This window comes from Zea mays, chromosome 4 (genome assembly GCF_902167145.1).
Source record: "Zea mays cultivar B73 chromosome 4, Zm-B73-REFERENCE-NAM-5.0, whole genome shotgun sequence".
NCBI classification, from domain to species: Eukaryota; Viridiplantae; Streptophyta; class Magnoliopsida; order Poales; family Poaceae; genus Zea; species Zea mays.
In genome coordinates this window covers 39,057,970-39,071,223 of record NC_050099.1, presented here as the reverse complement: position 1 = coordinate 39,071,223, position 13,254 = coordinate 39,057,970, and the positions used below count along the sequence as shown (strand labels likewise).

The window sequence follows — 13,254 nt, the reverse complement described above, 5'->3', positions numbered from 1 at the left end:
ATATCCCGTATGATATTTTATTTGGCACTTGATTCAGTTGAAAGCAGGTAAAAGTTTAAAAAGACTGTCTCCTGGTATTATATACTAAGAAGAGACCGAAATAAGGTCCTGGCCGAGAAAACTCTCAAATCCTGGCTCCCATCACTAACAGACTGATCAACTTTCCACTCTGCAATAATCCAGCTAAGGGCGTGTTCGGTTATTCCCAATACACATGGATTGGATGAGATTGGAAAAAATTAAGAAGTTTGACTTGTTTGGGATTCAAACCCATCCAATCTCACTCAATCCATATGGATTGAGAGCTAACCGAACAAGCCCTAAAGAGTAGCGCGCAGGATGTCGATCCCCAAGAGCTGGTGGTACATGACAAGGAGATTTTTTTTTAACCAAATCGAAATTCGCCATGTGGGGATCAAACCCAGGACCAGAAGATGCTAGTGGAAATCCATAACCATTACGCTATAGTTCCTTTCGCATCTCACGGTAGATAAGAGCATTCCAAAATACATTTGCCATGTCCAAATACTTCCTGAAGGTCCAAATACGCCTGTTAACACTACGGGTCGTGCATTATCAGGGGAGGACCAAATTAGATAGATACATCATAGAAATGAAATAAGGTAGCGGTTATTCACTCCCTATGCTCTACGTCCGCTCCGCCTGACACAAAAGCATGGGTGGAGTGGACTGGAGGGGCCCCAGCCGGGAATTATTCGTCTTTGGCAGGTAGAAACCACCGCGCGAAGACCAAAGAACAACAACAACAACGAAATAAGTGGCAAGTTCATCCCAATTTTTTCCACAGGTCTGTTCCACGACCGTTTTCAAGGGAAGACACGCTCGGTTTCAGGCACTTGGGGCACCCAACTGGAGCTTCTTGATCGTGTCGATCTGCTTTGCCGGGTTCAGGCCTTTGGGGCAGGCGTGCGTGCAGTTCTTGATGGTGTGGCAGCGGTACAGCTTGAACTCGTCGTTGATGGCGTCCAGGCGCTCCTTGGTGAACTGGTCACGGCTGTCCTGTATCCACCTGCAACAGCGAATGGACATTTTATAGCGCAAGACCTCCTACACGCGCATCCCAAGCAAAGTTCAAACTGGAACACCGGGGGTACTTCTTCAACCACTCCATTGGAGATAAAAATTCAATAACGCGGTCACAAAACTGTAAACTACTAGGCTCTACAATTTAAATATACCAGTATTCGGTATCTACACAGATCTGCAGCATGTAGCATTTACGGATATGCTGTCTGTCCAGGAGAAGGAGAGTTTCTTGTAACAGTTAGGAACAAAAAATACTCAACATTATTGCCTAAAAGCTGAAAGTCAAGGCAAACAAAACTGCCTCTATTAGTTTTGATTTCTAGGAATATAAAAATAGTGCACACAAAACACTAATGTTCATTAATTACACTAACGGAATATGAAGTTCGTTATCATATTATTTGATGAAAGCTAGCTGTCATATCTTAGTTCCTATGATCCAACACAAACCCTCCATGTGCACATCAAATAAGTTAAACAGAGGCAAGGTGAACCAAACGGCTGATGTATGGATCATACAATCAAATAAAACACTAGAACAATAAATAGCTCAACATATCAGCAAGGATCACGGATTTGCAATGCTGAACAAACTTCTGAGAAGTGGGAAGTCCAGAAGGTAGAATAGAAGTAGAGCCAAACAAAGACTGAAACAAAGAACTTATGAAGTCAGGATTACTCTAAACGTACAATATTCACAACCTTTCTGAGCACATGATGTAAACTTCGTAGTGAGGTGGTAACTACTTTGCGGAAATGAAGTACAGAGTAACAATCGCAACATATTCATGACCCAATGTGAAAGATAACAGAAAAAAACATTTCTGCATTCACAAACATGTTCCGATCCTTTAACTTCACAAGTGCATAATATCCAAAAAAAACAGTACAGTACATTGATTCAGCTAAAATATTTAAATAAAATTGGCTGCGGGTCAGAAACTTTAAAGATTGTTTCAGGGATCAGACATCGAAAGGTTCCACGCACACAACCTTATTTTCCTGGACTAATGCAGAGCTAGCGCCTTTTTCTACTGGCTCTTTAGCATCTACCACGATGCCTTCTTTACGCCCATCAGTTCACCCTTGTTTGCCAAGGTGCGGAACACGATACGGGACATGCGAAATTTCTTGTAGACAGCGCGAGACCGTCCTGTGAAAATGCAGCGGTTTCTAAGACGTGTCATGGAGCTATTTCTTGGCAACTTGGACAGTTTATAGCGGAACTTCTCCCGCATATCCAATGGAAGATCAGGGTCCCTACAGACGGCCTTATACATCTTTCCTCTTAGCTCATATTTTTCTGCAAGCAGTCTACGTTTGTGGTCCCGCAGGTTTCTCTTCTCTGACACCCCGTGATATCCTCGAGCTTGAAGGTGCATGAACATGTTGGGTTTCGGTTTGATAAGCGTCCCCCACAGCGGAAGCCTAAAAAGGGTGAATGTGTCATGGACTTAGCAACATCCTAGAAACTTGAGGCGGAGAAAATTTAGCATATTAGACAACTATATCATTCAAGGTAAGCGTGTGGCACACAAATCCACAAGAACCGGCTTTAGCATCGTAAATTCAGTTGATGGTCATTTGCAAGTTAACAATGATAAAGAAAGAAACTAGCACTCTCTATACTGGAAGGACAGGCTAGTAGTTCAACACACCACAGTGTGATGTATTTGTTACTCATAAGCTAGATACCAGAAGAACAATCAAAACCATGATGCATTTAAATATGTCTAAGTAATCTATTCAACACATTTCCTTCATTTGTGATACTAAGATCATCAAATCAGAGTCACAGCAGCCACTCAGTCATGAGTGTTACTGCTAGCAAGATATACAACATAGGAACATCACATCTAAGGACCAAACAATTCATCAAGACATTCAAAGGATGACATGCAATCGATCAATCACACATCATTCAGCACCAACAAACAGATCCAGCATACATCACCCAGCAGTCATCCATCACAGTACAAAGGATGCGATGTGGCGGTGATGGTGGTATACCTGTTGGCGTGGAGCAGCGCGGCCGGGCCGAGGTACTCCTCCGGGTTCCACCAGTAGGACGGGCAGGAGGTGGAGCAGCAGGCGCAGAGGATGCACTCGTACATGCCGTCGAGCTTGGCCCGGTCGGCCTTGGTCTGCGGGATCTCCTTGCCCTGCTGCGGGGGCTGGTCCTTGCGCTTGAGCCATGGCTCGACGCTCTTGTACTGGCTGTAGAAGTTGGTCATGTCCACCACCAGGTCCTTGACGACGAACATGTGGGGCAGCGGCGAGACCGTGGACGCGGAGGAGGCGCCGGAGATCTTGGTGAGGCAGGCGAGGCCGTTGTCGCCGTCGATGTTCATGGCGCAGCTCCCGCAGATGCCCTCGCGGCAGCTGCGGCGGAAGGTGAGCGACGGGTCCTGCTCGTTCTTGATCTTGAGCAGCGCGTCCAGCACCATCGGCCCGCAGTCGGACAGGTCCACCTGGTAGTCCTTGAGGTGCGGCTTCGTCGACGGCGAGTCCGGGTCCCACCGGTAGATCGAGAAGGTCTTCGTGCTGGAGGCGGCCTTGGCAGGTGGCGGCGGCGCGGGGGACGAGGAGTGGGGCTTGGACGCGACGAGGCGGGACGAGAGTGCCGGCGAGAGGAGCGCGCGCACCGCCGGCGAGCGGCGGAGCAGGGCGGCGGCCATGGATGGGGGTGTGCGGATTCCGATTTGGGGGGTCGTCTCTCTCTCTCTCTTTTCCTGCAAGGTTGGGGTTGGGGGCCTTTGGGCGCGCGTGGTGGCCTTGTGAACTGAAGGGTATTTTATATCTGAGGTCGTTGATGGGTGGATGACATGTGGGGTCAGAGAGGGAGCGACCGGAATGGCGGTGTAGGGTTGAGGCTGTAGGATGACATGTGGGGCCGGTAAAGGGTTTGGTTTGGGCCTGGGTTGTGGGTTGGAGCGCGGAGATGTGGACGACTCGTGGGCCGCTCGCAAGATGATAGCAGGGCAAAACAAAGTTTCTATCTATACGTGTATAACTTTGGATAGTTCTTGATTTCCTCCGTCTTTTTATTCCCTTTCTGTTCGTGTTGATGTCATGGTTGATTATGAACAGAACATAAAAATACGTTTAGGAATTATATGGAAAAATGGTCATTATAATGATTGTTACAATTTAATTTGTGATGAAAGGAAAAAAATAGTTTACAGTCTTGGTTAGTAGTCATTTTTTTCAGTGGTAAATCACACGGTCTTATAATAGCAAGGATTATTTGGTTTCTTGCTGTGGATGGTTGAGTTTACGCTTGCTTCTGGTGGCATGGCTCAGTGTGGTCCATGGCAATTTAAAGCTTCTTATAAGCTGTGTCCTAAGCTATGGTTCCCCACTGTTCGATCGAACCCATGTTCCTCCCTGTAAGCATCTTGATATTGAAATGTCCTGCTGTCATTTGCGCCGCACCAGGGTCCAGGAGGACAAACCTGTGACTGATTTTCTCTGCTACTCTGATCGACCCATGGTATTATGAACAATGAACTGAGTTGCATTCTGCATGGCCCGTGTACTCTGTGATGCAGGTTCAAGGTGTGTGTTTGTCACAGTCACAGCCCGTTGCCGACGGCTGCAGGCGTAAGCCGTGAGTTTAATGGCTGAGGAAATCGGAGGGGGAGATGATAATGGTGTTGTTCCAGTTACATTATTCTGCCCTACAGTCTCTCTTCAGTTTGGTGTCTTCCTTTCAGTGCAGACAGTGTTCACTTTGAGCACATTTGATTATATCCAGTAAATACACTTGTATACAGACCATTATTGTTTCTGTTTCTGGAAAGACCAACGGGTTCGCTTCCACCATCATCACTATTAACATCGTGGTCGTCATCACCATCATCATAACATAATATCCTTGCTTGCTTGAGGATCTGCACAAGCGCACCGCGTGCAGCCAAGTTAAGTACCACACCCCGCCGCATCCATTGAAGTGGGGGGTTCGTTTTAAACGCTGCCTGCCCCCACCGCCATGAAGAGACAGGCCTTGGCCGTCGCATCTCGTCCTGCCGCCATGGTCATGGAGATCCCTGTCCAGTGCCAGTGCCAGATCCTGTCTACTGTTCATTGCTGGCTGGCTGGCTGGCTGGCCGGCCCTACCTCACTCCCAGTTATTGCACGCTACGGAATCTGGACCGAAGAGTGTGAGATCATGAACAAGGACCAGGAGTCCAGGACCATGCGAGCGTTCAGTAACAGAACAGAACGGCAGCATGAGCAAGAACGCACTATTGACTTGGAGTGTTAGTACGTAGTACTGTGCCATGAATCTTTTTACCTGACCTTGTAGCTTTTCTCCATCTCATGAAAAGAGAAAGAGAGAGAGAGAGAGAGAGTTGGAGTATGTTGCGTGTGTGATGGGAGCGTGTACAGTACAGAGGAGAAAAATCTCGAACGCAGACGCACGGCTCAGCGTCTCTCTTGCCCTGTGCATCTTGTCTGCTTTGCCTTGCAAAATGCAGACTCCAGAGTCGTCCAGAGGGCCGTTACTGCTGCACACACAGCGGCCTTCCCCCTCTATCTCTCTCAAAACTATTATTATTGTCTCTCCTTTGGATTCTGGTATTCCCCCAATCATTGTTTTCTTTTTTGTTTTGTTTTGTCTCATATGTAAATCTCAGAGCATCGGATCCTTTAGTTACGTGACTTGTTCTTACGAGCTCAAATTATTAGAATAATAATTAGCCGGGCCAGCGGCTATGCTTAGCCATACATACATTCCTCTTATCTGTTCAGCATGCATATCGTGTGTGAACTGAATGAAAACGATCGCCCTACTCGTCTTTACAGTGCACACGAACTGCTGTTGTGTGTGTGTGTGTGTTTTTTTTTTAAAAAAACATGTTGACCGTGCTAACATGTTCACAGTGACATGGCATCAATCGGAAGTGCAAAAGTCTGGGATCTCACATGAGTCCTAAACTTTTATTTCCTTTCAGTACCACTAGCTACTGTACGCTCTTCTCATGCAAATGCGCGCAAGGACAACTGATGGGGCACGGCAAAACACGCATCACTCCAAAGTACAAATGGGTCGTTCGCTTTGGACTAGACGCGACTTGTGATCTAGCTAGCTTAACTAGAATGTCATATGCTAGGGTCTCCCTGTCCCTACTATGCTATATGATCTATGGTCACCACAAGCTATACCAGCAGCAGTGGATGATGATGCGATCGTTTCACCTTCTTCCTTGTCTGTTTGTTTCTCTGCTCATGGGCCGGGTCGGCATGGGCCCGCCCGATAAAAATAAAAAAAAGTGGCGCGTTTGTTTCAGCAGCCCAGTCCAGCCAGTGGAGTTGACCAACGGTGATTAGTGAGCAAAAGATGGAATCATAATCACCCTACGACTGCTAACCAACGGTGATCAGTGAGCATGTGTTAACACTATAATACTAGCTCTACAAGACGGCTAGGGAGCAGCGTGGTGTATTTGAATTTAAATTTCGAGGTAAAAATTAAAAAAAAAGAACAGGTCGCCGGACGCCAACTAGCGTTGGTCTGGTCCCCCACCGCCGGTTACTGCTGTCGGTTCCCACCGGATCCTCGTTAAAAGAAGCGTGATAAACAATGGCAGAGATTAGAAGGGAAGGTCCCGGACATGGAACGGCTATCTATCCATCCATCTGTGCACGAGAAACAATTTTTTTAAGAGAAAAGCACTATCAGCACAAAAGCAAAGGCGGCCACACTTTGCTTGGAGGTTGGAGCGATGCTAGGAGTGGGATGGGAGTAGGAGGAGTAGTAGTATTAACCTAAACCACCGCCTTGACTCTTGTGACAGGGGCAGGAGATGATTGGCTGCAACCGAAAAGGGGGCACAGGATACCATCGCTACTGATTTCTTAATCATTCTTCACTCATCAATCATCATCAGCGGCAGCAGATTGTCAGGAAGAAAACAAGTACTAACTACCAATAATAATGATAGAGAGAAATAACAGACGATTTCCATAGTGTTTTCCTCCCCGTCCCAAAATTAAATTCTGATTTGTGCTTAAGATCTGTTAGGTTCACCTTACTATACTTTATCTAACTCTTTCTGTCTAAAGTTTTTTATTTAATTCGAACAACTAACTTTAGACAAAGTATAGCGCAGTCACCAGCCGCGAGCCAAACAAAACCCTTAATCGAACGCCTCCTGATGGCTGCTGCAAAGTGCGGACAAAATTCGGTAAAATTCAAACAACCAAGCACCGGGCAAGAGGGAAGAGTGACCAAGCAAGCCAAAAAAAAAAAACTGTACAGAGGGAGAGAAACGGGTGGGGATGACGACCATGGTCAAGCGGCCAGCGGTGGGGTCACGAGTTCCAGCCCCCTCCCCCTCTTCCTCCTCGCGGGCCCACCAGCCCGTCCGCCCCGGGACAATATAACCCCCTCACGACGCCCCCGACTCCATCTCCTTCTCACTGACACCGAGCCCCAACCCACTGTCCCACCTGTCATCCAGTCTCCCGCCCGCAGCCGCAACGGAGCTCTACAGAAACCCCAGCCAGGAAAAGACCAAGCTACCCCCACGGCCCGCACGGATCAACGCGGGTGTGCCACGCCGCGGCCCGCGGGCACGCCGCACGAGGTTTCTCCCACCGTCCCGCCCGCCAGGCGCCAGCCAGCTCGAGCGCCGCACGCCATCGTTTCCGTTTCCACCCCCAGGCCGTGCCAGGTATTTACGGCCCGCTACCACTCCCCGCTCCTCCTGCTCTGCTCTGCTCTGCTCATCGCTCCTGTTCCTCCTCCCCCGCGAGCGTGTCTCGTGCCCTATTAATGCGGTGGCGGTGACAGGGAGTCGAGTCGAGTCGAGTCGGGCGCGGCGCGGCGCGGGCGCTGGGACGGCGACGAGACGAGACACCGCCCGTGAGGAGGAGTGCAGGACCAGGCAGCGCCAGCGGCTCCGGGCTCGGCTCTTGCGTGCGCCGCTCGTCGTGAAGGTTCTGCAGCCACTCTAACCCGCACGCCTAACTCTCGATCCATCTCGTAGCGATGTGCTGCTTGGGTTTTTTTTTTCGTTGTTCCTTTGTTCTCGGCTGGAATCTTGCTTCGTGGTTCTGTCTTCTCAGGTTGGCCTCGCCCCGGTCGCCGGGCTTTTTTTTTCTTCCTATTTTCCTCCCCAAAACCTTCCCGCGCGACAACGATTGTGGAATGCGGAGCGAAATTCTCTCTTGATTTTGGTTGCCAGGATCCCCCCCCCCCCCCCCCCCCCCCCCCCCCCACCGCACTCGTGGATGCATTTCGCGCCTGCATCTCCGTCTTGTTCCTCCCAGGCCCCAGGCGGGTTTTTTGGGTGTAGAATAAAGCAAGGCGCGGGATTCTCGTCTCTTTGCCGTTCGGTTTCCTCGTGAGGCCGTTCGCATGGCAATGCTGCTTGCTTGGGGAGGATGGTAAAGCAGATTCCTTTCTTGCGATTTCCTTTCCCAGTCTGCATTTCGGTGCCCCGTTCACTGCCGCGGGGAGAAAAGATTGTTTGTTGCTTCAACCGTGTGTGTTCACCGCGCAATGCCTGATTTTTTTTGTTTCCGTGATAGCCTTCTTTCTTCCATTCCATGACACGCTGGTTTGTGGTTGCATCGCAGGATTCGTCGGTGGAGGTAGCAGGAGTCCGCAGCAACAAGATGATTGATGGCAGGCGGCATTCGGTGGACATCCCCGTCTCGAGGGCCCTGTTGGCCATCATGCGGTCCAGATCCCTGAGGGACCCGGACACCAACTCACTGGCCAAGTTCTCCGCCAAGAAAACCATCTGGGAGGGCAGCTCCCTCGACGAGGACGAAATGGAGGGGGCGAACAACAAGAATGCCTACGGCAGGCACAGCTTCAGCTACAACGCGTACGATCACCTCCAGCGGAGGAGGGAGGAGTTCGGTGACGGCCTCAGGTCTGGCCGGCTCGCCGACTCGCCCATCAACATCATCAAGGCCAATGCCATGGCCAAGGCGGCGCTCCACAACCAGAGCTGTTGCTCGGCCATTTCCGGGATGTCGAGGAGCACAAAGGACAGGGCCTTTGGCTTGGTGGGTGATGGGGAGGAGATTGGCCGGAGGGAGGCCAGCACGTTCCAGGAGAGCTCCAGGAGTTTGCTTCAGAAGTACCGGCCCAGATCTTTCTCCGAGCTTGTTGGGCATGGTGTTATTGCTCAGTCTCTTTCGGGTGCCGTTTTGAAAGGAAAGCTTGCTCCTATCTACCTCTTCCATGGTCCGCACGGCGTGGGCAAGACGTCCACGGCTAGAACGTTTGCAGCAGCGCTGAATTGCCGTTCCCCAGGTGAGAACCAGCCATGTGGACGCTGTGACGAGTGCATGCCCATATTCTCGGGAAGCAGCAGCAGTGTGGTAGAGATTGATGCTTCCAAACTTGATTGCAAGTCTAGGGTCGCGGCCTTGCTCAGGAATGCCTGTGAAGTCCTTGCCTCTTCACACTTCAAGGTTCTGATCGTTGATGATTGCCAGCACATGGACAAGGAGGGATGGTACTCTATCTACAATAGCCTTGAAGGGATTCCTGAGAGCACAATCTTTGTTATGATCACATCTGATATTGAAAAGCTACCAAGCAATTCCATAGGGTGGTGCCAGAGCTACAGGTTTTGCAAGATAGATGACGCAGAGATTGCCCGCAGGTTGATCAAGATTTGTACAAAAGAAGGGATGGAATTCGAAGCGGAGGCATTGGACCTTCTTGCTCGCAAGGCTAACGGTTCCATTCGAGATGCAATTCAAATGCTTGACCAACTAACTCTACTTGGAAAGAGAATCAGCAAATCAGTGACACATGAGCTGGTAGGTGGATATTGATTACTTCGGTTTTCTTTCCTGAAAAGGAGTCACGACAATCTACGATTTTAACCCTTTTCTTTTAGAAACGGTCAATTTGTCGGCACCTGAACTTTGTTTTCGTTCCCTTTTTGTTACCACAATCTACAGTTTTAACCGTTTTCCATTGGAAACCGTCAATTTGTCGGCACCTGAACTTCCCTTATTTTTTCATTTCCCCAGATAGGTGATGTGTCAGACGATGAATTGCTTGATCTTCTCAATCTGGCCATGTCATCAGATGCTGCTACAATTGTGAGGAGGGCCAGGGAGCTTTTGAGCTCAAAAGTCGACCCTTTGCAGCTATTAGCTCAGCTTGCGAATCATATCATGGATATTTTAGCTGGGAAGCACCCGTCAGATTCTTCAGAAGTTAGAAGAGTTACCGGCAAACATACATGTATGCTTTCTTCCTTCTTAATCTTGAAAATTATGCATCTACATTTTAAATAGCCGCAAGTGTTTTGTGCAGTTGTTGACAAGCTTTGCTGAAGTATAAGATAGAGTATCATTTCTACTGAATACTCTTGCTGAACATAAGATTATGTTTTTTTATTTATGAGTTAGCCACATAATACTGTTTAATACCCCATCCATTCTATAATACAACGTTTACAGTTCCGTCTCTCTCTTTCTATCAATTTTGCAGCTGCTGATGTGGATGTACACAAACTTAGGAATGCATTGGAAATACTCTCTGAAACTGAAAAGCAATTGAAGACCACAAAAAACCAGTCTACATGGCTCACTGCTGCACTGTTACAGTTTAATATGAGAGAACCCTACTGTCTAGATGATACTGCGGTTTCAAGCATGTTTACTGAAAGTCATACAGGTAATTAATATTCTCTGCACCCTTAATTTAATCCCTCCTGAATGTTGAAATATTTGAGAGCAAGAAGCACTGTGAAGTGGAACTAATGTCAATGTCACTTCATCAGTATGTCTGTTTACTGATAAGGAGGTGTACTTTGTGCAGATGATGGGACTGCAGCACTGAAAGATGAAAGCTTAGACACGAGTTCCCATCTTTGTTCCCAGAACAAAATCAGTTCTCTAGACATGAATCTGGGAGATCCAGATGTACTGGAGACGATATGGATGAAAGCTCTTGAAAACTGCTCGTCCCCTCCACTTCAAAATCTACTACTCAAGGATGGAAAGCTGTCATCTCTGTACACAACCCAAGGTAATTTGCTGTGTGTGTGTGGGACATCTTTCTTCTGTTTTACTGGGAGACAGATCCGTTTGTCACTGAACAGTCGTGTCCTTGCTTCCTGTAGTTGTTGTTTGCTGTGGTCCACCTTAACACCTTTCCAGACAGCTGGTCATTGCTACATTTCAGAAAGCACATGTTTGTTTGGACATATGCATGATATAGCAATAGGCATACTTGTTGATAAGCTACGCTAGTGGTGTTGTCTTCCTAAGGGCTTGTTCGGTTGCGAGAGGATTGGAGGGGATTGAGGGGGATTAAATCCCCTCCTATTCAATTTTAACTAGAAGGGGATTTAATCCCCTTCAATCCCCCTCGAACCACTTGTAACCGAACATGGCCTAATGGGGGTGCACCTTGCATTGCTAGGCATCAAATATTGCCTATGCCAGTTTGGACTGCATGCATTCGGTTAGCATCACTGTGTTCCTGACTGTGGATATTCTACACAAGTCAGATCTCATTCTTTTTTGGCTCTGAATTGTAGGTGTGGCGGTTGCTGAGCTACAGTTCTGCCATCCTGAGGTTGTCCCAACGTCAAAGAACTTCTGGAAGCCACTATGTGCATCTCTGCAGAATCTGCTGAGGTGCAGCGTCGACATCCGAATCAACCTATCTCCTATCTCCGGCAACGGGGCGGGATCCAAGGACTCGTCCGTCAGCCTTGTCATGGAGTCAAGAGAAGAAGACCGCGAGGCACAGGACCCAGCCACCTCAAACTGCAGAACCGTGGTGTCATCCGGGAGAGACTGCCCTTCCCCACCCTTGGGGCAGGCCAAGGAGAGATCGTCCCACATCCTGGGGTGCCTCCATGGCGGCGCGGGTGGCGACGCCGTGGACACCGAGCCGAGGATCCTGAGCTACCAGAAGATCTCCGTTGTCCCTGCAGCATCCACCCCAGGAAACACTCCCCTGAAAGCCGCTGCCGCCGCTGCCGGAGACGAGTCAAAGGTTGATGATGGCGGGGTTCGTCCTGGCTGCTGCTCGCACATTTTACCCTGTGGTGCTTGCGCTCCCCGTCAGAAGCCCCGGACGCGGGAGAAACGCCGTGCCAAGCTGTTCAGCTGCTGCTTCTGCAAGATCGGACCGGACTGCAAGGCGAAGGGGGAAGCAGGGTAGTTTGCAGCAGATTAGGGACAGAGCAATCCTCTGCTGTTAGTTCAAGCTGGAGATGGGGGCAGTAGTTCAGACTGTCAAGTGTGACCACCTGTTTACTGTAGCTCGCCTCCGATGGGGTGGTCAAAGACACAGTTACATGTGCATCGGTCGCTAACATAAAGGTTATTTTGTAGTCGGATGCTTAAATTTTCTTGGTAGCATACCATATTTATAATTGTATGTTTGATGGCGCGCGTTAGTTTTACCGAAAGCTTAAATGGACAGGTCTCGCTATTTAAGGATAATTTGAGAACTTAAATCCCCTCTGAGATTATTAGAGGGGTTGAGGAGAATTCATATCTCAATCCCGGAGAAGATTTAAGTTTTTAAACTAGCCCTTAGAACGTGTTTATGTTTTCAATTCCGGAGGAGATTTAAGTTTTTAAACTAGCCCTTAGAACGTGTTTATGTTTGTGTTTGCTTCGGGGATAGGAAGATAAGATACCATTTTGTCTTGTTGATAGGTCTAGAGACAATGGGGTTGGTCGAATGGAACCATCAGGAGATGAGAGAATATCTTTCAAGATGACAATTTTAGGCCTTGTTTGTTTGTGTCGGATTGCACCTGGAATCGTTCCAGCTAATCAAAGTTTATATAAATTAGAGAAGCAATTCGGTTAGGAATCGTTCTGACCCACCAATCTGGCACAAACGAACAAGGCCTTAAGCGTCCCCAAACTAGAGAGAACCTTTCAAGATGGTGATCTTAAACGTCCCTTCCTAATGCAATGTAGTGTATGGTTCTGAGCGAGGTGGAATTATAGCGGTTTTAGGAGTATTTGGTTGAGAGAGGTAGGAGCTCTAGAATATTTCCCTAATATATCTGAATTGCATCGCTTCCAAAATTATAGAACTTTTTCCCTTGCAAGTGTTCCCGTTTGAAGTCTCTTTCTCATAATCATTACGAGAGCATTGGTGGTGAGTCTAAACCCTTGACTCCTCAACCAAACATATACCTACACTATTGAACCAAACAAAAACAACACAATTCCATTCTATCTTTTAACCAT

At 48.3% G+C, this 13,254-nt stretch overlaps 3 protein-coding genes across 5 annotated transcripts; 1 reads left to right on the top strand and 2 right to left on the bottom strand.

The window, feature by feature from the left end:
• Positions 1-475: 475 nt before the first annotated feature.
• LOC115874042 (Succinate dehydrogenase [ubiquinone] iron-sulfur subunit 1, mitochondrial-like) lies at positions 476-3,808 on the bottom strand. Its single transcript, NM_001375757.1, has 2 exons — positions 3,058-3,808; positions 476-1,030 (listed from the first exon to the last, which is right to left on the bottom strand). The coding sequence occupies exons 1-2, from the start codon at positions 3,723-3,725 to the stop codon at positions 850-852; spliced, it is 849 nt and encodes a 282-aa protein (NP_001362686.1). The 5' UTR covers positions 3,726-3,808; the 3' UTR covers positions 476-849.
• LOC100502233 (ribosomal protein S14-like) lies at positions 1,859-3,815 on the bottom strand. Its single transcript, NM_001196710.1, has 2 exons — positions 3,058-3,815; positions 1,859-2,475 (listed from the first exon to the last, which is right to left on the bottom strand). The coding sequence occupies exons 1-2, from the start codon at positions 3,723-3,725 to the stop codon at positions 2,097-2,099; spliced, it is 1,047 nt and encodes a 348-aa protein (NP_001183639.1). The 5' UTR covers positions 3,726-3,815; the 3' UTR covers positions 1,859-2,096.
• Positions 3,816-7,461: 3,646 nt separating this feature from the next.
• LOC100381474 (uncharacterized) lies at positions 7,462-12,462 on the top strand. 3 transcript variants are annotated; one of them, XM_023302217.2, is made up of 7 exons: positions 7,462-7,727; positions 7,847-7,992; positions 8,635-9,837; positions 10,054-10,270; positions 10,520-10,705; positions 10,850-11,059; positions 11,574-12,462. In XM_023302217.2, exons 3-7 carry the CDS (start codon positions 8,674-8,676, stop codon positions 12,203-12,205), a joined length of 2,409 nt encoding a protein of 802 aa, XP_023157985.1. In that variant the 5' UTR covers positions 7,462-7,727; positions 7,847-7,992; positions 8,635-8,673; the 3' UTR covers positions 12,206-12,462. The 3 variants fall into 3 exon arrangements, with proteins under 3 accessions (XP_023157985.1, XP_008677482.1, NP_001348362.1); XM_008679260.4 differs by having other exon boundaries at positions 7,478-7,727; positions 7,847-8,442; NM_001361433.1 differs by lacking the exon at positions 7,462-7,727 and having other exon boundaries at positions 7,761-7,992; positions 11,574-12,424.
• The last annotated feature ends 792 nt before the right edge of the window (positions 12,463-13,254 follow it).